A 23,120-nucleotide genomic window follows, 5' to 3' on the forward strand; every position below is an offset into this window, starting at 1 on the left:
AACTGAATCGCTTTGAACTCTAGCCATTCAATTCATTGGCCACATAATGAGAAATTCCAAGCAATATAACATGTAATTGAACCTAACATAATAAAATTAGTTTCAGAAAACAAATGAGACTTTGATTTAATTTTAGTGCAAAAGTATTCATTTATAAAGTCAGTTGATTAACTTCTTCAAAATTTTCATATTACTCTTCAAGCTCAATTCAATAGACGGTCTTTTTTAACAGTTGCAAAGAAAGGAGATAATTTTACAGAATTAAGTAATTTTTAAGTACTACTAAATTTCAAATTTATTGAAATGGGTTCTTAAAATTTATTGAATTATTTTCCCCTCTAACTGTATATATTCACAGCACTGTTAAAATTTTGATTCCTTGGGAACATCTATCCAATAATTAAACAGGACTTAACATCAAAATTCAAAAAGGGGGTGGGTTTAATCAGGGTAATCTTACTCTGAAATTTAACTGTTGCTATGCGAAAGATTTCAGTATTTAGATCCAAGGCTGCAGGTACTTGAAAACTAAATCCCATTGAACAAACTTCATCGAATTCCCAGTGTGGAAACAGGCCACTCGGCGCAACAAGTCCACACCAACTCTCTGAAGAGCATCCCACCCAGGCTTCCCCATGGCTTATCCCCCTAATCTACACATCCCTGGACAGGAACGGCAATTTAGCCTAGCCAATCCACCTAAACTGCCTATGTTTAGACTGTGGGAGGAAACTGGTGCACGTGGATGAAACCCACACAAACATGGGGAGAATTGAACCTGGGCCACTGGCACTGTGAAGCAGCAGAGCTAACCACTGAACCACCATGACGCTCTTCCTTGTTCCTTCAATCTTAAAGTTTATTTTGCTTGATGAGGTTTATATGATTTTATTTCAATCTTTTGACTTATTGCTGTATCCAAAAATAAAAACAAATATTAAAATGAAATAAACTACTAAATCACAAGCACTTCTGCCTGACTTAGTTGTTGTTGAATAAGGGTGAATTCAATCCCAAACAAGTCGCTTTCTACTCTATTCTACTCTACCAGCCAAAACCTGACACCAAGCAATTTCAGCAACTTACTAATGCAAAAATTTAGACACAAAGTAACAGATGTCTGCGCTCAGCTCTCCTTTCAGAAGTGAGCAGATATCAACTCTTTTTCATTAAGTCAATACTTCAGTACTATTTAGATATCAATTTGTTTCTTGTGGCCAGAATTTGCCTTCTACGAACCAAAAGTGAAACACTTTCAGCCCCAAGAACCTGACTGACATCTGATTATGACCACCACAGCCTCAAAACTGACTAAATCCACAAACCCTTGAGGCTGGGACTAAAAGAGAATTATTACAGGCCTTGGTTTAAAATTAGTTCTGCTTTAATATGATTGATCTGGAGCATTATTCCCAACTCTCAGGTTATGTGAAGTAATATATTTAAAAGAGAATCTTTGTGAAAGTCTCCATAAAAGGATTTTTTAATGAAATATATGTATTTAATAAAATTCTAATTAACTCAGCAGCAGTGTGGTTAAAATAACTGAATCACACCAAATGGCCTTTACATTTTTTTTATCTTGGTCTGAATCCAGCCAACCAATTGGGTATTAATATACACAGTGAACACCCTTCAGTACAATAGGTGAGAAGCAAGAAATTTACAACAAGAAGAAACATCTCAATGGGGCTGTGAGCCCTGGTTTTATAGAAATGTTAAAATGGCTTCCTCTCACTTCCAAAAAATGAAACAGTTGTCAGCTAGTTACTTGAAAGAAATAATGGAAAATAAATAAAGCACAATCTCGGTGTTTGGGACAGATTAGACAGAAGACAATATTCATTACATTAATCATGACAGTATTGCTGCCACCAGCCAATGAGTGAATTTTGACGATTTCTTGGATTGAAGTAAAGGACGGATGCATATGCCTTTTGTTACAGAAGACAAGATGAGCTAAGTATCTTCCCCCCCCAAACCTAAATCTCCATAGTTCAACTCTGCAAACATATTAAAGGAAACAACAGAAGCTGCTATTTAAAAGAGTGAGAGATTACTTCATTCAAGTGTAATGGCCTTAACAAGATAGATGTGCAAACAGTCTTTCCTTTCATGAGTCAGTACAGACTCGAGGCCGCTGTTATAAAATTACAGGCTTCCCGTTGAGAGGAAAAATTTGGAATTCTTTGCATCAGGACGCAATGGAAGCAGAGTCATTGAATATTTTTAAGACGAAGATAGAATTTTGTGAAATAACATTGCAAAAGCTTATTGGGGTAGATGAGAATGTGGAATTCAAAAATTCTAAGTGAATGGCAGAGAAGGTTCAAAGTGCCTAATGGTCAACTTCTATATTAATTCCTTAAGGATATTTACAAACTACCTGAAAATAATAAAAAATTCTCTGCAGTGTCCCAGGAGCCCTAGACAAAATATAATGCCAAGCCTTAGACAAGGTGCTGCTGAGGAGGCCACTAAATAAGATAAGACCCCATGCTGTCAAGGGTGAGGTACTGGCATAGACAGAAGATTGGCTGACTGGTAGAAGCACAGACTCAGAACAAAGGGTCAATGACTACACGAGTTCAAGAAGGGTCTGCGTTGGCTCCACAACCATTCACATTTGTCATTAACATTCTGGATGAAGGAAATGATTAGCATTGTGTCACCTGCAAATTTAGCAACAAAGGTAGGTGGAGGGACAGGGTTGAGGAAGTAGGGAGGCTGCAGAAGGACTTGGAACAGGCTAGGAGAGTGGCAAATGGAATAAAATTTGGAAAGTGAGAGGTTATGCACTTGTGTAGGACGAATAGAGGCATTGACTATTTTTTAAATGGGGAAAGACTGTGGAAATCTGAAATACAAGGGAGTTGGGAGTCCACATTCATGATACTCCTAAGGTGAACATGCAGGTTCAGTTGGCAGTTTGGAAGGCAAGTTCAATGTTAGCATTCTTTCAAGAGCCTAGAATAGAAGAGCAGAGCCATACCACTGAGGCGGGATAAGACTCTGGTCAGACTGCATTTGGAATATTGAAAGAGATTTTGGGCTCTGTATCCAAGGAACAATGTGCTGGCCTTGAAGGGGGTTTAGAGAAGGTTCACAAGAATGATCCTGGGGATGAAGGGCATGTCATATGAGTGGCAGTTGAGAACCTTTGAGTCTATACAAGATGGGCATTTAGAAGGATGAAAGGGAAATGACATTGAAATTTATATTTTACCGAGAGGTCTGGAGAGAATGTATGCTTCCACCAGTAGGATAGACGATGACATGAAAGCACAGCTCAGTGAAAGGATGACCCTCTCTAACTGAGATGAGGAGCAATTTCTTCAGTCAGAAGGTGGTAAATCTGTGAATCTCATGCCACAGAGGGCTGTGGAAGTTAAGCCATTGAGTGTATTTGAGACAAAGATGGATAAGTTTTTGACTGGCATGAGAGAAGGCATGAGAATCTGGTAGTGAATCATGTCAGGCATGATTGAATGAAGGAGCAGACTCAAAGGGCTGAATGGCCTAATTCTGCTTCAGAATCTTGTGCTGAAGCCATGTAAGTATTTAGATTTAAAAGCAAGCAGTTAAACAATGGTTTCATTGACTTCAAAGACAGCCGCTCACAAATATTTAGTAATGGCCCTTTGCAGGAGGTCCAACTTTAATTTCGTTTTTCCATCAGCCATAGAATATTTGACAACAGCAATGTCAAACTGCTAAGCAGCTGATTATATAATACCACAGGAAGAAGGTACAGTGGTTAGCACTGCTGCCTCACAGCTCCAGAGACCCAGGTTCAATTCCCGCCTCAGGCGACTGACTGTGGAGTTCGCACGTTCTCCCAGTGTCTGCTTGGGTTTTCTCCGGGTGCTCTGGTTTCCTCGTACAGTCCAAAAATGTGCAGGTCAGGTGAACTGACCATGCTAAATTGCCCGTAGTGTTAGGGGCAGGGGTAAATGTAGGGGAATGGGTCTGGGTGGGTTGCGCTTCAGCAGATCGGTGTGGACTTGTTGGGCCGAAGGGCCTGTTTCCACACTGTAAGTAATCAAAAAAAAATTCTTCATTCAGATTATTTTAGAGAGTGGAAATATTCACAACCATTTAAGCTTGAAGTGGAGATGTCAAAAAGAATCATCAAAATGCAGAAGCTTGATATTCTCCAATAAATAAATTGCTTTTCAGGGCCAGAGGTTGTCAAGTTAACATTATAACTTAGAACTCCATGAATAAACAGTTAGTCAATGGGGGATAACTTGAAGGAATTTTAGAATGAGACTGATGACACAAAGATAGAGGTTTACAACAAATCATGTGATTTCCATAATTTTTGCCAGGTCTTCAATGGCATATTCAATAAAAAAGAGGCAATGATTGAACACTACCTTTGGATTTCCACATTTAATTGCATGCATGCAAGTGTCCAAAGTCACTGTCAGTTTCACAGAGCACAGACAGTCTAAATTGCTAGTTTCATTGGCATTATACTAAAACATTTGGACCATCTAGACGGGTAACCACAACCTTGATCGAAGGGATGATTTGGAGATACTCCAAAAGCTAGTGTGCTTCCAATTAAACCTGTTGGACTATAACCTGGTGTTGTGTGATTTTTAACATTGATTGAAGGGGTAGGTCTTAAGGGAGTGGACAGGAGAAAGAAAATAAGGTAATTAAGGAGAAGCCTGATGCAGGAATTCATGAAAATGGGGTATTTTTCTCCATTATTGCAGACTTGGTCGTGCTTAATTCACTTCCTGATCGAACCTTACAATGGTGACACAATAAGAGTTAAAAAATTCTAAAAGCGGTTAGGACAGAAAACAAGCAGCATCTGAAAGCTTTTCTTTTAATGTAAAAAAGGTCAGTTTCATAATTAAATGCACCAAATAACCGATGTCATTTCACTTCCTGTCACTCATTCCTGTCACTAATCATTACAATGATTAATCTGACACTTCTGTTTGTGTAATTCTGGTGAACTCCACCATCCTAAACCAACTCAACAACTCACCAACTCCTCCAGGCACCCAACTCAAGACTGTGCATTTTCTTGATCGTTTTCACAAGGCTACATCAAAGCATTAAATTTAGGTCACATTGGAAAAATATTTGGGGAGCACTGACCTAATTGTCAATGATGCAAAGGGAGAAAATGAAAAATGCACCAATTTCAGTAAGAAGTGAAGGTCCACTGATTTCTGCCTCCAATCACATGTCCTTTACAACATATCAACAACAAAGGTTCTGCCACAGTAGTTGATTTTGGAACTGGAAATATGTAAGGACATTCTCAAAATACAGATGAGGTAGCCATAATCAAATCTGGAGAAGCAGAATCACATTGACTGTTGAATAAGTTAATTCTGTGATTAGGTACAAGTAATCATTCCACATCACAACAAAATCTATTACTTAGGGGCTGGCACTGGTAAAGTCATTGTTTTTATTATCAAAATTCCATTTTTTGAGTGGTGCATTCTACCTCGGCAGACAAAATCCACTTGTCAGCTCATCAGCATTCTCCTCTTATACAGCATAAAAATATTTCCACTTAAATTGGTGCATTTATAAAATTTCCTCATGGGTGAAAGGCAAAAAGATTTGACAAATGTTTTTAGTAATATTCAAGTTCCGAACTACCAAAAACTTATTTACAACTTTTACACTCTTACACTGATTATATCACTGAAATAGCACACTTACATAAATCTTAGTCAGCACTGAGTTGTCTGATCTGACATGCTTAATCACCAATGAGATACATGGATATTAAGAAATCTACTACTCAAATAAAGGCATTATAACAAAGAATAATATAGCAGCTAGACTATTTCCTGGTATCCACTATGGTGTATAAACAGGAGTAAGCTAACAAAATTGTAGGATAACATATTTGACATACAGATGATAAGTAAATTTTCTCCTAAAAAAGACCAGTTTTATTTTCTAAACATTCAGTCACAAATTTATTTTTGTTCTGAGATGTAGTTGACTCTGCAAATGGAGCACACAGACTTCAAGTAACACCATGAAAAAGATCGATGAAATCACCTAAATTACAGTTTCTAAGTGTGCATGTTCACTTCTGAAAAGGTTTACATAATAACTCACATACCACCATTTCCATTCTGATTAGTTGCAAAGGGCTTTGGGTATTTTAAAATCTGAAAAGCATGGCATAAACACATGCTTGTGTTAATAATGGAAGTACTCAATTTACAAGTTTTAATTACAGAAGCACATTAGCTGACTGAACAATGACACTGTTGGAGGCAGAGGAGGATCTCAACAAAACAAATAATCCTACACTGCAACAATAGTTTGCCCCAAAAGAAAACATTAAGTAGATGAAGAACCAACAAGCAAGGCAACATTTTCACCCTATCTTTCTATGTTGCTTGTTGATGGCATGTCCCAATGAGAATTGCCAAGGATAGGCAGCTGCCAATAGAGACAGGTAAAAATGATTTGCAATTGCATGCAAATTTAATATCCTGCGATATCAGAACATCACTCATGGTTAAAAAGCAAATATATTTAGGACATAAAACCAAAAATTGAGTTTAAATTCAAGTGATGGGTCTGTGATTATGCAAAACCTTGAGAAATTCATCAGCTCTACAATACTTAAGCACCACAGTACAGCATGATATTTATAGAAAAGGAAACTCACCTCCTCTTGACAGGTCTGATAACAAATTTTAAAAGTTGTCAGGCAAGACCTCAATGATACATGGTGATCAAAACAGTGTCAATGCCACAAAGATTGACAGGAGCAGATGGTTTGTGTAATACTCGCTTAATCCCAGAAGCAAGATCCAATTAAAAAGATTGATGAAAAAGCTAATATCACAAAGAAGGGTATGTTTATACATACTCATCAATGGTGATATTTTATAAAAAAATGAAATGATTGGGTAGATTTGTTCAAAAAATCTACTTTCAGCTTAGTGGGGTCATCAGTTAGCAACATTTTTGCTGTTACTGGGAGCTTAAGAGTAAATCAGCACAAACCGGATGGATGGATAACAGAACACAAAATCATTAGCCAGAATTGTAATATAATTATGTTTCACTGCTCACCAATTTACTAATAATGCATCAGTTATTAGCTGGCATTCAGTTTCAAACAATCACAATAATAGAGTGATGTAGATGTTCATGAAAATTGGATATTGACTGACTTTTCAACAGAACTTCAGCAATGACCTCAAATTCTAACTCTCTTTCATCAATAATGATGCCAATATCTTGTGTCATCGATTCTCCCAGACCTGCTGAGTATTTCCAATATATTCTGTGGTAAAGTTATATTTCCAGGATCTGTAAAATTATGCTTTTGCCTTGTGGATTGCTGCATTATTGCCATATGTCAATCATGACAAGACATCATTAGTGAATGAAACAAAAAGACAGAGAAACTGATGCAGCTGTACTTACCAGAAAATCATGAAGCAGTAAAGCACACCTGGTGCCTCCAAGTTTTAATCAGGTTGAGGCTGCCAGGAGCATGGGGAAAAACAAGAGTTCCTCTGATCCTTATGTTTTAGTTGCATTCTAAATAAAATCTTTTAATCGAATATTATTTATAAAACATGTTAAGTGCACTATCATGACAGGTCACAATGGGTGGAATTTCCTCAGACCTTGAACAATATGCACATTGGTCTATCAGTTGAGAAAATATAGCGAAACTTGAAAAAACAGATTTTCTATGCCGAGAAAACACTCAATTCACATCCATGTGGTTGCATCTACTTTGGATTCTAGCATCTGTATTAGAGACAAAAAAAATGCAGACGCTGGAATTCAAAGTAGACAGGCAGGAGGCTGGAAAAACACAGCAAGCCAGGCAGCATCAGGAAATGGAGAAATTGACTTATCGGGTGTTACCCTTCTTCCTGTTGTGTTCTTCCAGCTTCCTGCCTCTCAACATAGCATTTGTCTTGGTACATCCTTTAGAACCTAAAGGCTCACAGTACTCCTGTCCTCTCTTAACGTATTGTGCAATCACAAAGCCAAGCAGCTTGTCATTGTTGTCAGCAGTCAAGGGGTCTTGCACCATGCTACATAAATATCACACCTATAGCATTTGCCTGCACGTTATACAGGAAAGACAGTGCATGTCAAAGGACAGGTCCTTGATCAAGTCAACGGAAATTGTCATCAGTCAGGGTTGTCAGCACATTCAAGGGCAGTGTCAGAACTCAGTGCATGGGAATGGACATATCCAGTGAACTGCTTAGGTTAATCAAAGTCACAGTTCAGTTTCACTACAGTCTGTTGAGCGGGCCATGGCCAGTCCTGTAGGTCCAGTGCAACCAGTGTCGGGATTACCACTCGGTCAGTTGAGATGCTGCACAGATCAGTCGGCAAATGGTCACTCACCAGCAGGGTTGTTCTTTCAGCCAGGGGTGTAGTTCTGAAGGTCTTATCATTGCAAGACAAAGGGATTATTAGTGGGCACCACTGTAGCAGGAAGTTAGGAAGTCAACAATGTGAGGATTAGAGGGAAATTGCTGGGATGTCGGGTGGGGGGAGAAATAGGATTGTTTAAGCAGGGAAGCTCAGCTAATGAGGGTGGGAGACGACAGTGCATTTCAGGACAGTGGTTACCGTGAGAAAGTAAAAACTGATCAATTTCTCAATCAGCTTTGAAGCTGAAGCAATCACAAGCAATTTAAAAAATGTCACGGGTAGGACACAATTCACTAAAACACTGCAAGGTCTCATAGGATGCTTCAGAATATGAATTACCTCTCAACAGCCAATCTCTAAACTGCAATGCTGCCTTTCTTAGGGAATGGGGTGTGGTGGCAATGTTTCAATAGCCTTTTTGCACTTAGAATATATTGTATTTGTGTGGCACGGCTTATGCTGCATTCAGCCAAATAAAGGTCCAATATATCAAAAGGTGCATGTGAAGCATCTCATGGCCATTCTTGCCAGTCTTCAGTGTTCCACTATGTGATGGGCTACACTAAGCTATCAAGCTTGGCTGGTGGTGAGAAGGGCTCTGCCTGTGAGATCCTTTATGCATGCCCGCAAGCTGCCCTCGAAGTGGCTGTGGAGGGGACAAGACTGTCACAAACCTACGCAAAGGAAGTAAGGAGTAGAATGCAGTGGTGTTTGTTGAGGTTCGTCCCAAGCAGCTCCGTGACGCGGGACTCCGTGCTCTACGGTCTGTTCCCCGGGACGCACACCGAGACGAATATCAACTGTGCCTGGAGGATCGTCAACTCGATCAAAGATGCTCTTTGTCTGTCCGAAACCTGTTGATCTTCCAGCTGAAGGAGCTAACCCCGACTCAGTGTTGCGGACTGGCACATTCCAAGGTCCAGGACGACGTGTTGAGGGACACGCTGAAGCTTGGGGCAGCTGCCGCCAAGGCGCGGTGGGGAAAGACCACCGTGTAACGTCTGCCTGCCAAAGAAGAACAGGGGGCCCACTCAGTAAGTGGGTTCCGCTGAAGCCTCAGCTAAATATATGGATGGTAAATGTACAGACCTGTACATACGAATGATTAATTCCGATCTTTGTGTGTAAAGAAATGCAAGGTGCACCTACGAATGGCACCACCAATTGTACAGATCATCAAAATATTTCATGATTAAAGTATATTAATGAAAAGTGTGCGCAATGCAAACACTGACTACTGATATCACTAAGAACCTGTTTTGCTTCGGATATGCCCCACATAGGTTCATAGAATCCAGCCACAGCATCATTAAAGATACAGAAATTGAGGACAAACAGATCGTGTCAGCAAGCCCAAATGCAAATGTCTCCATTTGAAGCTGAAGGCCCCTTCAGGCTGAACAGAGGTACAGGCAGCCCAGAGTTAATCAACCCTTGTCATAACTCGCACATGAGTGAGGCAAATTCCTGCTGAAGACTGTGGGTGTCACGGGACACGGTTATAAAGCTACGTTTTTTCCATTGAGTAGGATTAGTGACCCAAAGGAGTAGAGAGCCATCTTATCCTGGAGGCTGCCAGGGTGACAGCTATGCAAAATATGTCCACAACTAACTGCTTCCAAGGATTTGTTGGGAACCTGTGTTGTATAACATAACTCTCAACTAAAGAAATGTATCAAGGATGTTATTAATGCAATTTGCAACAGACCAGACAACTTCATATCATGTCTACATGACAAAGTCAAAACTGTAGCCTGGATATAGCTGGTTTCCCCCAGGTACAGGGCTCTGTTGACAATACACACATTGAGTGAAGTATGCCACATCAATACAGAGTATGAATTTTCAACAGAAAAGTTTCTATTTCATCAAAGTGCTGTCATCACTGGTATCACATCCTTGAAGTCTGAGCCAGATACACTGCAAATTGCAAAGATGCCTGTACCCTTGGGAACTCTCATGTTATGCCATTATTTTGAGTCCCAAATGCTTTAAAAGAATGGTTACTGGCAGACAAGGGGTGCCCTCTACAACCATGGTACTGCAACTAAATTGTACAACCCATTCAGTGAAGCAAAGCATAGATAAAATTCTGCTCACTTTTTCATCTAAGCCATCATGGAGCAGAGATGGATTTCCAATGTCAAGATCAATTCGGAGAAACCTTGCAAAACAGTCTAGTGTGTTGCATAATCCTGTCATGTTGTGTTCTGCACATCTGGACAGGCAAAGACAGGATGTAATGAACGCTGAAGAGATGGGAAAAAGCCAGTTGCTTTCAAAGGTGGAGGATGAGAACTTCAATCAACAAGAACATCATCTTGCAGCATCACGTGCAACAAATCAGACAGGATGCAACTGGCTCCCAGTTCCAAAGATGGGAGCTGGGTGAAGTAATCATTCATTGACTAGATTTTTGTTCCTCCAAAGACAAACATCCCACTTATCCCAGAAGCAAATGCTGCCTTTTTGGTTTATTTTTTTCTACAGTTTTTTTTGAGGTTCAACAGAAGTTAATGTTTTCAAATGTTTTGAAGCAGCCTTATGCCCAAAAAAACCCAATCAAACCAAATTATTTGAAGATTTTGCTTTTATCCACATTCTCTGTAGTTGACTGACCAGCCCAAACCACCCTTGATTTATTCATTCAACATCCATCCAGTCTCCAGCTTTGAGTTGAGAACATCTTGATGCCAAAGTGTCTGTATGCTTCTTTGGTCAATAATTAACTTGCAATTTTTGATCCAGGCTAATTCCCATAAACAAACATCAGGTCATTTGTGCAATTTTTTGTTTACAAACAAACTGCTGCTCAAAATTCAAAGTTCATTTCTCAACTTCAGCTCTCAGTTCCAAGCCAAAAATAAGAAAAGTGAAGAACAGTCATGGACTTGACAATATGAACGTGAGCTTCAATTTGCAATGAAGGCTCACCCATGCAACATAAAGAATCAAAGAATCCTGAGAGTGCAGAAGCAGGCAATGTGACCAAATAAGTCCACACCGACCCTCCAAAGAGAATCCCACCCACCTACTCTATCCCTGGAACCTTGCATTTCCTTTGCAAATCCACCTAGCCATCATAACATTATGGGCAATTTAGCATGGCTAATCCACCTAAACTGCACCTAAATTGGCCTGTGGGAGGAAACCACAGAACCTGGAGGAAACCCACACAAACATGGAGTGTGCAAACTCCACACAGACAGTCACTCGTGGGTGGAATTGAACCTGGGTCCCTAACGTTGTGAGGCAGCAGCCACCTTGCCACCTCAATGTGTATCCTCAGAAGAGGATCCCCCTGCCCTCCAACAACATACAGTAAAGAGTTTATCCTGGCTGGCAAAATTTTACCTGATGCACAGACTCTTGAAATATGCTGCACCAGCACAAATCCTGAAAATGGTGAGTATTTTCTCTGCCCATTCATTCAAAATGACTCAGTATGATAGAGCATGGTGCATATGTTTGAAAGCGAACAGCATGAGATAACTTGCTGGAAGTCAGAGACAGAAAAACCCTCCCAAAGTTGACACTTAGCTGAGTCTTTGGTCAAATTCAGCCAAAACGTTATTGTAGAGAAAAGACATCAGAAATCTTGCCCGGAACATTGTTTACAAGATTGCTGTCACTTATAGCTCAGTGCAAATATTCCCTTGTTGGTAACAATGAATGGTGGCTCAAAAGGTTAGTATTGGTGCCTTACAATGCCAGGGACCTGGTTTGATTCCAGTGTTTGGTGACTGTGTGGAGTTTGCATGTTTGCATGGATTTCCACTAGTTGCTCTGGTTTCTTCCCACAATCCCAAGGTATGCAGGTTAGGGGGATTAGCCATGCTAAAATTGTCGATAGTGTTCAGGAATATGGAGGCTCGATAGATTAGCCATGATAAGTGCAAGGTTATAGGGATAGGGTAGGGAAGTGAGTCTCAGTGGGAAGCTCTTCAGAAGCTCACTGCAGACTCGTTGGGCCGAATGGTCTCTTTCCGCACTGCAGAGACGCTATGATCGCGTACTTGAAGAGAAACACAAAAAGAAGAGGGGTTGACCACTATACCAGGATGAAATATATTGGTAAAAATCACTGCCCCTTGCTACTATGGCTAACTATAAAGAAAAGGTCTGAACTGTGAAACAAAATTCAGTGTGACATTTACGCTGAGCGACGAAACAGTACACTAGTTTGAAAACTATTATGGCTGATACACAAAGGAGAAATGCTCATACAATACAATTAGATATTCTCAATTTTTAAAAAAATTAAAGCCAATTACCGGACCATAATAATTTTTTTCATCTATTAGTTATATTAATATTAAATCTGCATTCATGCCTTTGAGTAGTAAATGGGCAGAAGACCCATTCTGGCCTGCACTTAATGCCAATTTATAATAATTCAGTTAAGATAATAAACTCCATGCAGAAAAATAATTGAGTTCACAAAACGTTATGGCATGAAGTCATGGTTCATTTTCCCATGCATTGCACAAACACAGGGTTGGATCTTAAAATTACATTAATGACATGCATGCACATATAATCAATAAAATATACCATCAGGTCACTTCAGGACGAGTTAAGCAGTTCAACAATGCTACAATGTACAATATCATTATTTTTGCCAAAGAATGTTATCTATCTGCGCAATACTTAAGTACTGAGTTAACTACTGTATGATACTTCACTCATCTTTAACTAGAATAAAAAGGAGTCTTTGGGGTTGTTTTCGAAGCTTAGTGACAGCTCTAAAGACAATTCAGATAAGCACACCGCAATGGCATCAGACTCGTGATATGTAAAGAAAATATAAATGCCATCAGCACAGAAAAGTATTTGGCAAAGCATTTACTATTATCAGACAGTGTAAGCACATTCTTGAACAGACACCACCTCCTTATTCTGGTGATAAAAGGCCACTCAGTCAATTGAAGTGCATCGCCAGTTTTGTTGTCATATTGCGTCGAGCTATATTTTAAAAGTCCCAATTTTTCTACTTCTTGTCACGTGCACAGAAAATTATCCAATAGTTTATTCCAACAGCAGAAGACGGCCAAAATGAATCCTGGCATTCTATTATGTTTAGAAGTAAACGCAAGGAAACAGCAGCAAAATCGAAGGTCACAGCATGAGAAAATATGTTTCTTAATTTATTTTGACAACAATTGAGACACGACTTCCACAAGCCTTCTGTGGTACAGAATTCTGAAGGATCACAGCCCTCTGAGTTTAAAGAAAACTCATCTTGGACCAAAATGGCAACCTCCTTATTTTTCAATTGTGGTCTTTGGTCCAAGGCTCCCTGACCACAGAAAACATCTTATCTGCACCTACCCGGTCTATCCTTTTCAGTATTTTGTAATTTTTAGATTAAATTACCTCTTATTCTTCAAAACTCTGGAAAGAATACAGTCAAGTAAAATTGCTCCTTAATGATTTGCTTGTCCTTGTTGAAGATCAGTCATCATAAAGTCAAGCACAAGTGTGTGAGATGTCAACAGTAAATTTAAATTTCAGATAAGATTTAGAGTTACTAACCGTCACAAAAATGCTTCAAAGCATTTCCACCAAATATTGAATTCATGATACTTGCATTGCTTTTTTTATAAAATAACAATGACCACAATCCTTACTGCTCAAAAGAGTTAATTGCCTGCCATCCATCATATAAAAGCAAAGTTAGGGCTCTTGTGGGACAGTAGCTATGTCCTTACCAGAGGGCTGAAGTTCAAGCCCATCTGATTAGGAGGAGTGAAATGGCATCAATGAACAGGTTGATTTGAAACTACCTACGTAGGAAATATCTAAGACAAATTTTCAGCCTAAAAGCAAAAAGAACCACTTACATGCAGTAATCTATTCAAAACATGGAAATACATCCAGTCCCACTGATATTCAGAATAAGTATTAATAATTTGGATGGTTACCAAATGTAATATTTCTAAATTTGCTCATCTCCAAACTAAACGCGATTGTGAGCAGCAAGGAGAACATGAAAAGGCCGCAGTCGATTGAGCCAGTATTCACTGGAGTTCAGAAGAGGGAATCTCATTGAAACTTATGAGAGTGACAGGATAGTTGTTATAGGGAACTTAAACTTTCCAAACATTGACCAGAAATGCTATAGTTTGAGTATTTCAGTTTTTGTCCAATGTGTGCAGCAGGGTTTTCCTACACTGTATGTAGACAGGCCAACAAATGGGGAGCCACAAAGGATTTGGTATTGGGGAATGAACCCGGCCAGGTGCTAGGTTTGGAGGTAGGCGAGCACTTTCATGAAAGTGACCACTATTCGGTTATGTTTACTTTAGCGATGGAAAGAGATACATATATACTGCAGGGCAAGAGTTATTACTGAGGGAATGGCAATGATGATGTGATTTGGCAAGATTTAAAATGCAGAGGATGAGGAAGGAAACTGGAGGTGATCAGCACAATTAAAATGTGGAGCTTATTCAAGAAACAGCGTCTTGTGTCCTTGATAAGAATGAACCTGTCAGGCAGGGAGAAAGTTATGATCGAGGGAGCTGGGGTTTACGAAAAGAGTTGAAGCTCTTGTCAATTGGAAGAAGGCGGCTTATGTAAGGAAGAGATGTAATGGCTCAGTTCGGGCACTTGAGAGTTAAAAGTTAGCCAGGAAAGACCTAAAGAGAGAGCTAAGAAGAGCCAGGAGGTAACATGAGAAGTCGTTGGTGGATAGGATCAAGGAAAACACTAAGCTTTCTATAGGTATATCAGGAATAAAAGGAAAGAGGAGAGTAAGATTAGGTCCAATCAAGGATAGTAGTGGAATGTTGAGCGTGGAGTCAGACAAGACAGGGGAAGCACTAAATGAATATTTTTCATCAGTATTAACATGAGAAAAAAGCAACGTTGTCACGGAGAATACTGAGATATAAGCTACTAGACTAGATGGGATTGAGGTTCGCAAGGAGGAGGTGTCAGCAATTCTGAAATAAATAAGTCCCCTAAGCCGGATGGGATTTATCCTAGGATTCTTTGGGAAGACATTGCAGACAAAGGCTTTGATCTTTATGCCATCATTGTCCACAGGAATAGTGCTGGAAGACTGGAGGAGAGCAAATGTTGTTCCCTTGTTCAAGAATGGGTGTACAGTCAACCATGGTAATTATAGACCAGTCAGCCTTACTTCAATTATGGGTAAAGTGTTGGAAAAGGTTATTAGAAATAGGATTTATAATATCTCGAGAGGAATAAGTTGAATAGGGCTGGTCAACACGGTTTTGTGAAGGGTAGGTTGTCCCTCATAATCTTTACTAAGTTCATTGAGAAGGCAACAAAACAGGTGGGGATTAGATAAAGCAGTTGATGTGGTTATATGGATTTCAGTAAGATGTTTGATAAAGTTCCCCATGGTAGGCTATTGCACAAAATATGGAGTCATGGGATTGAGGGTGATTTACTGGTTTGGATAAGAAATTGGCTAGCTGAAAGAAGACAGAGTGGTGGTTGATGGGAAATGTTCATTCTGGAGTTCAGTTACTAGTTGGGTACAACAAGGATCTGTTTTGGGGCCACTGCTGTTTGTCATATTTATAAATGACCTGGATGAGGGCACATAAGGATAGATTAGTGAATTTGCGGTTGACACGAAGGTCAGTAGAGCTGTGGATAGGACCGAAGGATGTTGTAGGTCACAGAGGGACATAGATAAGCTGCAGAGCTGGGATGAGAGGTGGCAAATGGAGTTTAATGTGGAAAAGCATGAGGTGATTCACTTTGGAAGGAGTAACAGGAATGCAGAGAACTGGGCTAATGGTAAGATTCTTGGTAGTGTAAATGAGCAGAGATCCCTAAATGTTGCCACCCAGGTTGAAGGGTTGTTCAGAAGGCATACGGTGTGTTAGCTTTTATTAAAAGAGGAATTGAGTTTCAGAGCCATGAGGTCATGCTGCAGCTGTACAAAACTCTAGTGCGGCAGCACTTGGAAAATTGCATACAGTTCTGGTGACCGCATTATACGAAGGATGTGAACGTTTTGGAAAGGGTTCAGAGGAGATTTACTAGGATATTGCCTGGTATGGAGGGAAGGTCTTAAGAGGAAAGGGTGAAGGACTTGAGGGTGTTTTCGTGAGAGAAGAAGGAGGTTCAGAGGTGATTTAATTGAGACAGATAAGATTATCAGGGTATTAGACAGGGTGGACAGTGAGAGCCTTTTTCCTCAGATGGTGATGGTTAACATGAGGGGACATAGCTTTAAATTGAGGGGTGATAGACATAGGACAGATGTCAGAGATACTTTCTTTACTCAAGAGTTGTGGGGGCATGGAACGGCCTGTCTGCAATAGTAGTAGACTCGCCAACTTTAAGGGCATTTAACATGGTCATTAATTGACATATGGATGAAAATGCAATAATGTAGGTTAGATGGGCTTTAGATTGCTTTCACAGGTCAGTGCAACATCAAGTGCCAAAGGGCCTGTACTGCGCTGTAATATTATATGTTCTATATCCAATTGGAGGAGGGGCTCTTCAGCATCACTTTTTTAAATCCTTACTCAACAATCTCAATGCTGCCTTTAGTGAACTATTCTTCCACATTGATGTCAGATCCTTAATTTGAGGAACATACTGCAAAGACTTTTAGAGCTGAAGCCTAAAACTTTCAGTTTTCCGAAATCAAGGAATGAAGCGAGCAGTGAGTTGTCAGACAATGCATAGTGGCTTAACTTTGGGTTTCTTACAGATATAATGTCAAAACTGAATGATTTGAACAGTAAACTGCAGGGAAAGGACAAAAACTTAAACATACGATTAATGCTGTGAATGCATTCAAACTGCAATTGAGTCTGTGTTCGTCCCAATGAAAAATAAAACAATGGAACACATTGAGTCTGAAGAAATTACTAAAACAAAATCAAATGCAATGAGAAATGGTCCCAACCAGACAACTTTGTGCATCTCTTAAGAAGCCAGCAGAAGAATTCAACACATAATTTCAGGAGTTTGATGTCAGGGAAGGAACTGTCGTGTTTTACTCAAATCTATTCCTTCAAGCATACATTACGTTAGCTGTCAAATTTCATCAAACATTTGATTTACGAAGTAACATAGTTTACGAAGTAATGGAATTAATGATGATGCAAAATGATACGGAGTTGAATCCAGACCAAGGATCAGTAATACCCACCTCACATACCTCAGACAGCATTCTCCCAAAAAATGCAAATATGCAAGTCAAAGTATCTTATCTGTCTCAGAAAAATATTTGATGGACAATATAGAGTCAGAGTCATACAGCACAAAAACAGACCCTTTAGCCCAACTTATCCATGCAAACCAGGTTTCCTAAATTGAACTAGTTCCATTTGCCTGCACTTGGCCCATATCCCTCTATACCTTTTCCATCTCCGTCCCTTTCCAAAAGTCTCTTAAAATGGTTGTAACTATACCTGCATATACCACTTCCTCTGGCAACTCATTCCATATACACACTCCTTTCTATCCCAGCCATCTATAGCTGACACATGCATCCTTCTTGTTCTTGACCAGAGCCTCAATGTCTCTAGTCATCCAGTGTTCCCTCCTCCAGTCAGCTTTGCACTGACATTAACATGCTGTCCCCAAATTCTCATGCTCTCACTTTTGAAACCTTCCCATTTGCCAGACATCCTATGAACAGCCTCCTCAATCAACTTTTGAAACGTCTTGTCTAATACCATCAAAATTGGTCTTGCCCTAATTTAGAACTTTAACTTGTAGACCAGGCCTATTCTTTTGCACAACTCCTTCAAATAGAATTATGGTCATTGGTCCCAAAGTTCTCCCCGACTAATACCTCGGGTCATTTACCCTTGTTTATTTCCCAAGAGAAAGTCAAATTTTACTCTTTCTGTCATAGGACCATCGACATATTGATTGAGAAAGTTTTCTTGAACACATTTGAATTCCCCCCCCCCACAATCCATGCCCTTAACTGGCAGTCCCAGTCTACAGTTGGGAAGATAAAATCCCCTTTTATTACAACACAATTACTCTTAAAGTTATCTGCAATCTCCCTCCACATTTGCTCCTCCATTTTCCACTAACTAGTAGAGGCCAACAATACAATCCCAACAAAGTGATCATCCCCTTCTTATTTCTCAGTTCCACCCAAATAACTTTACTGGACAATCCTCCAGGAATATCCTCTCAAAATACTGCTGTGATGTTTTCCCTCATCAAAAACATCACCCTCCCTCCTCTCTTGCCTCCCCCCTGTTCTTCGTATAGCATCCACACCCCAGAACATTAAGTTGCCAGTCCAGTCCCTCCATCAGCCACGTTTCTGTAATAGCTACGATATCCCAGTCGCATGTTCCCAGCCATGCCTTCACTTCATCTGTCTTACCCGTCAGGTCTCTTGCATTGAAATAAATGCAGTTTAATTCTTCAGTCTTCCCTCGTTCTCTGCTGTGTTCTTTTCTGTCTTGTCTATTTAACTTGCTGTTTTAACTTCTGAAAAAGCCTCAACATTTTCTCAACTTCCCAAACAGCTCGAACAATTCTCCCTGCCAGGATAATGCTTCTCCTTAAGTTCAGATGTAACTCGTCCCTCTCATACAGGTTATGCCTTTCCCAGAAGACATCCCAGTGATCGAAAAAATTGAACCCTTGCCCCCTGCACCAGCTCCTCAGCCAGCATTCATCTGTGCTACTTTCCTCTTCCTACTCTCAGTAGCACATGGCACTAGGAGTAATCCAGAGATTACTACTTTTGATGACTCAGAATCAAACTAAAATCCAGATTTCAAGACACTGAAAGACAGAGCAATCAGTCTGAGACTTGATGCGTCAAGGGACAAATTGAATACTTGTGTAAACTTCGTTTTAGTTTTTTGGAACTATAAAAACAAACGGCTGATTCTATATTTTCTTCAGGATAAATCCTAGGTTGTATTTAATGATATGTGTCAGTGACTCCTGTAAGTACAAGATCATTTTAAATATAGCAACCGTGATCCATTACGAACCTCTGAGAAAACTTTTGACTATGACAAAAATGGACAACCAATTCATGACTTAGATTGTCTGTAATTTAAATATCAGGGATCTTTCATGGAGTAAAATGTTTTTAAAAAGAGAAAAACGCTCATTTAGATCATGAATAAACAAGCACCAGTTGTTGTAAAAATTATAATCCTTACAAAAAAGGCACTGAAACTCAGGTCTGTACCCATTACTTAATTCACACCCTTCTGGTCATTTCACAGATTGGGATGAAAGTCCTCTGGAGATGATCCAGTTTTTAAAAAACGATCAAGTGAGATGTGACAGTACACAAGTGAATTTTATTTCAGGTAACTGCTTTTGGGTCAGAAGAGAGAAGGAAAATGGATAGGCAACAGAAGAATTGGAAGGCACTCTATTTTTCTCAGAAGACAATGCCAGTGGAAATAAAATTTCAGAAAATTCAAAAGATATCTACAAATCTGATGACTGCTGAGACAAGTCATAAATTAATCAACCATTGTCTCAGGTTAAATCTAGGACATCAAGGACTTGTCAAACTCCATGATCTTGAACATGGTTTTAAAAGAAGCTTTTCAGCTCTTGAAACTTGATATTTGCACTTTGGTGTCTATTTGCTGTTCATGTGTTTTATTACTTTTTCAGCATTAGTGATAAAACTCATCCGTTTCACTTCAGAAAACTTTGAAACTGGCTTAAATTTTGACTAGCACTATGTTTTAATTTAAGGGTGACATAGCTGTATACCAAAAAAGGAGAAAAAAAAATCTTTGTTGTATCCAACTGAAGGTGTAAATAAAAAGAGGGGAGTTAATTTATCCTTCTTCACCAAAACCAACAATATAATATCCTCCTTTTCGAAAAATGTAAATAACATCTAATTAATTTACCTTGTAGTTCTCCACTCTTGCTGTACAGCTCCCGTCTTTGCTCACGGAGGTATGCACTCATGCTGATGGCATGTGAAGATGATTCAAACCTGCAAATGGACAAATGTAATTGAAGTATAATCAATATTATTTATGCATCATTTCTCTAATGTAATACTAAGCCATCAGCATTAAAATGCCTTTGAAATTGGAATGTTGCAATTCAGGCTCATATAATGCAACTTGTATATTATCTTATTTTAGGAGCTCCAAAATGTGAGAAGAGACATGTGAAATTTACACTATTTTCACAAGGGCAGAGAAGTCAAAGATAAGAAAACAATTTTTAAAATTATATTCAAGGTTTTTAATTGAACCAAGACACAGAATATCATTTCACTAACTTGAAATTATAGGCACAAATCAGGTGAAAGAGTTGCTGGAGCAGGGAATGTTTTGCCACACGTAGCTGTCAGGGGACAGACCATTTCACCTTGTAAGCAAAAAAAATGGAAGGCGCAAATCAAATCTGAAGTAAAAAAGTGGGGAAGACAGGCCCATGGGAAGATAGTAAAACAAACAGGTGGACATTGAATTGCTTTGTCAAAGTGGTAAAAGTGATGAAGAAAGTCAAAAAGTCTGGTCGCATTTATGGATAGGGAAAAAGTTCCATTTGGCCTCATACCCTGTACTAAGCTTGACAATCATTACATTAGTTATTGGCTAAGCACAAATTTTGTATTCAGTCATGGTATGTGTGAATCAGCATTTAGTACCCATCCCTCGTGCCAGAGGGCAGTCAACCTCACTACTTTACAGTCTTTCGGACTGTAAGTTCACCAATTTCAGATCATAACCAGTGCATTATTCTTTCAGACTGTCATTGATCATGATCCAGATTTTCTAATTTTCTGCTCCTTGAGCTTGATCTTTTCTTTTCACTAATATCCTATTACCACCACCTTTTTGCCTAGTAATATCAATCCTGTGTACTGTAATCTCTCCTGACTTCAATCCAGTCAGTATTGTTCTTTCCTTCCCGTGCTATTTCCTTCATCTCTGCATTTGTTTAAAATGTTTCATTTTTAGCTTTGAGTTTTGAAGAAAGGCCATGTCAATTTAAAACATTCACTCTTTCTCTCTCCAACACTGCTTTCCGCCCTCCAGCAGCTTCTGTTTCGATTCAGATTTGTAGCAGTCACAGTATTCTGTCTTTGTTCCTTTTGTAAATTGATAAGGCTGTTGTGTGTTGTCTGCATTTCTTTTTTTTTCACATTTTCAGTTTGTAGTGTTTTTTTCCCCCCAACTGATAGTGGTTTTGTCAACACCAAAATAGTTACATGTTCTAAAAAAACATATGTAGTCTCCAAAACATTTTGTTGTCAGTACTCAGAATTTGAAAATTAAATTTTGGTTTGATCAATCACATAGAAATGACAAAGCTAACATTCTGATTTTAAGCAAGCTTTCAGAAACTAGCAAAATTATTTTAAGTATCAACTGAATAATAACTACTGTTTCAGTCATCACCCAATGGCCTTTTGAAGTAATTTTTAAGCATAATTCCCTTGCTGCAGTAATCCCTAGAGCAATATACGATGATTATGATCCCTTGCCACTGAAACACCACTGCCAATGGCAAGACTCAAACAAGACAATTTTGTGAACCAATCCTGAAGAGTGAATATACTGCACGAAAGTAAACCTGTGCCTTCTCCAAACCAACGTTATACTATTCATTTCAAAAGGAGAAAGTGAGGTCTGCAGATGCTGGAGATCAGAGCTGTAAATGTGTTGCTGGAAAAGCGCAGCAGGTCAGGCAGCATCCAGGGAACAGGAGAATCGACGTTTCGGGCATAAGCCCTTCTTCAGGACACATACTGCCCTCTTTGACTGTACTGTCAATGTATAAACATCTCATGAACTTCAATGGTTCAAGGATATTTAGGCGATGGTCAATAAATACTGGTCTCATTGATAATGTTCACATCCCAATAATGAATAAAAAGCATTCTCCACCTTGACAAAGCGAACTACAATGGCAAGATTTCAAAATAAATATTCCCAGAAATGAAATGAGATTCTATAAAATGAGCACCATAACAGCTAAACTGCTGGACTAGAACACTTTGAGTCATTTTTTAAGTTCTGATTGATGAGTAGAAGGTGAAACATGTACCAGTCAGAAAATTATTAGGTATTTCATGTTCATGAATTTTTGTCCCTGCATGGTTCTCTTCCCATTTGTTCCTTTAATGAGGAGTGTCAGTGACAGGTTTCTGTGTGTCTGTCACTGATGTTATTTCCAGCTTTGTCAATGGGGGAGAAGTTCCAAGCTATTGGTTAGCCTGACTTGGATTGCCATAGTCGAGTGTGGGGTGCTGGAAAAGCACAGCAGTTCAGGCAGCATCTGAGGAGGAGGAGGAGAATTGACGTTTCGGGCATAAGTCCTTCAACAGGATTGCCTTACACTAGTACATAAAAATAACATTAATTTTCAAAAGGTTACATAAAGGTAATTTTCACTGAAAAAAAAGTTTCTTGTTGTTTAAAATTGAAAGAGTATTACAAAAGTATATCATTTATCTTCTAAAATGTAACAATGGGGCCCTACGATTCTTACTTAAAGAGAGAGATTTTTGGCCTCTGCGGTCTCTTTTTGGCAAAGAATGCTGCAAAATCACTTCCTGAGCTGGCATAGCTGAGCTGTGATGAAGGTTCAGAGGCAGTTCGAGTATTCTTCACATCTAAGTACTCTGTCAACAGCATCTGAAATGGTAAAACATTAAAGTGAAAAACTACTAACAGGTACACGATGTTAACTTTCCAACATAATCTTTCTGCACCAAGTTATCACTTTTCAACTAA

At 39.2% G+C, this 23,120-nt stretch overlaps 1 protein-coding gene across 2 annotated transcripts in view; it reads right to left on the minus strand.

The window, feature by feature from the left end:
• exoc4 (exocyst complex component 4) overlaps window positions 1-23,120 on the minus strand; it is a 571,126-nt gene that overhangs the window by 422,279 nt on the left and 125,727 nt on the right. For both annotated transcript variants that reach the window (XM_043714034.1, XM_043714035.1), the window contains exons 7-8: window positions 22,876-23,021; window positions 20,274-20,362 (exon numbers count right to left, since the gene is read on the minus strand). In XM_043714034.1, coding sequence (XP_043569969.1) covers window positions 20,274-20,362; window positions 22,876-23,021 — 235 coding nt within the window. The remainder of the gene's footprint in view (window positions 1-20,273; window positions 20,363-22,875; window positions 23,022-23,120) is intronic.

This window comes from Chiloscyllium plagiosum, chromosome 23, assembly GCF_004010195.1.
Source record: "Chiloscyllium plagiosum isolate BGI_BamShark_2017 chromosome 23, ASM401019v2, whole genome shotgun sequence".
NCBI lineage: Eukaryota > Metazoa > Chordata > Chondrichthyes > Orectolobiformes > Hemiscylliidae > Chiloscyllium > Chiloscyllium plagiosum.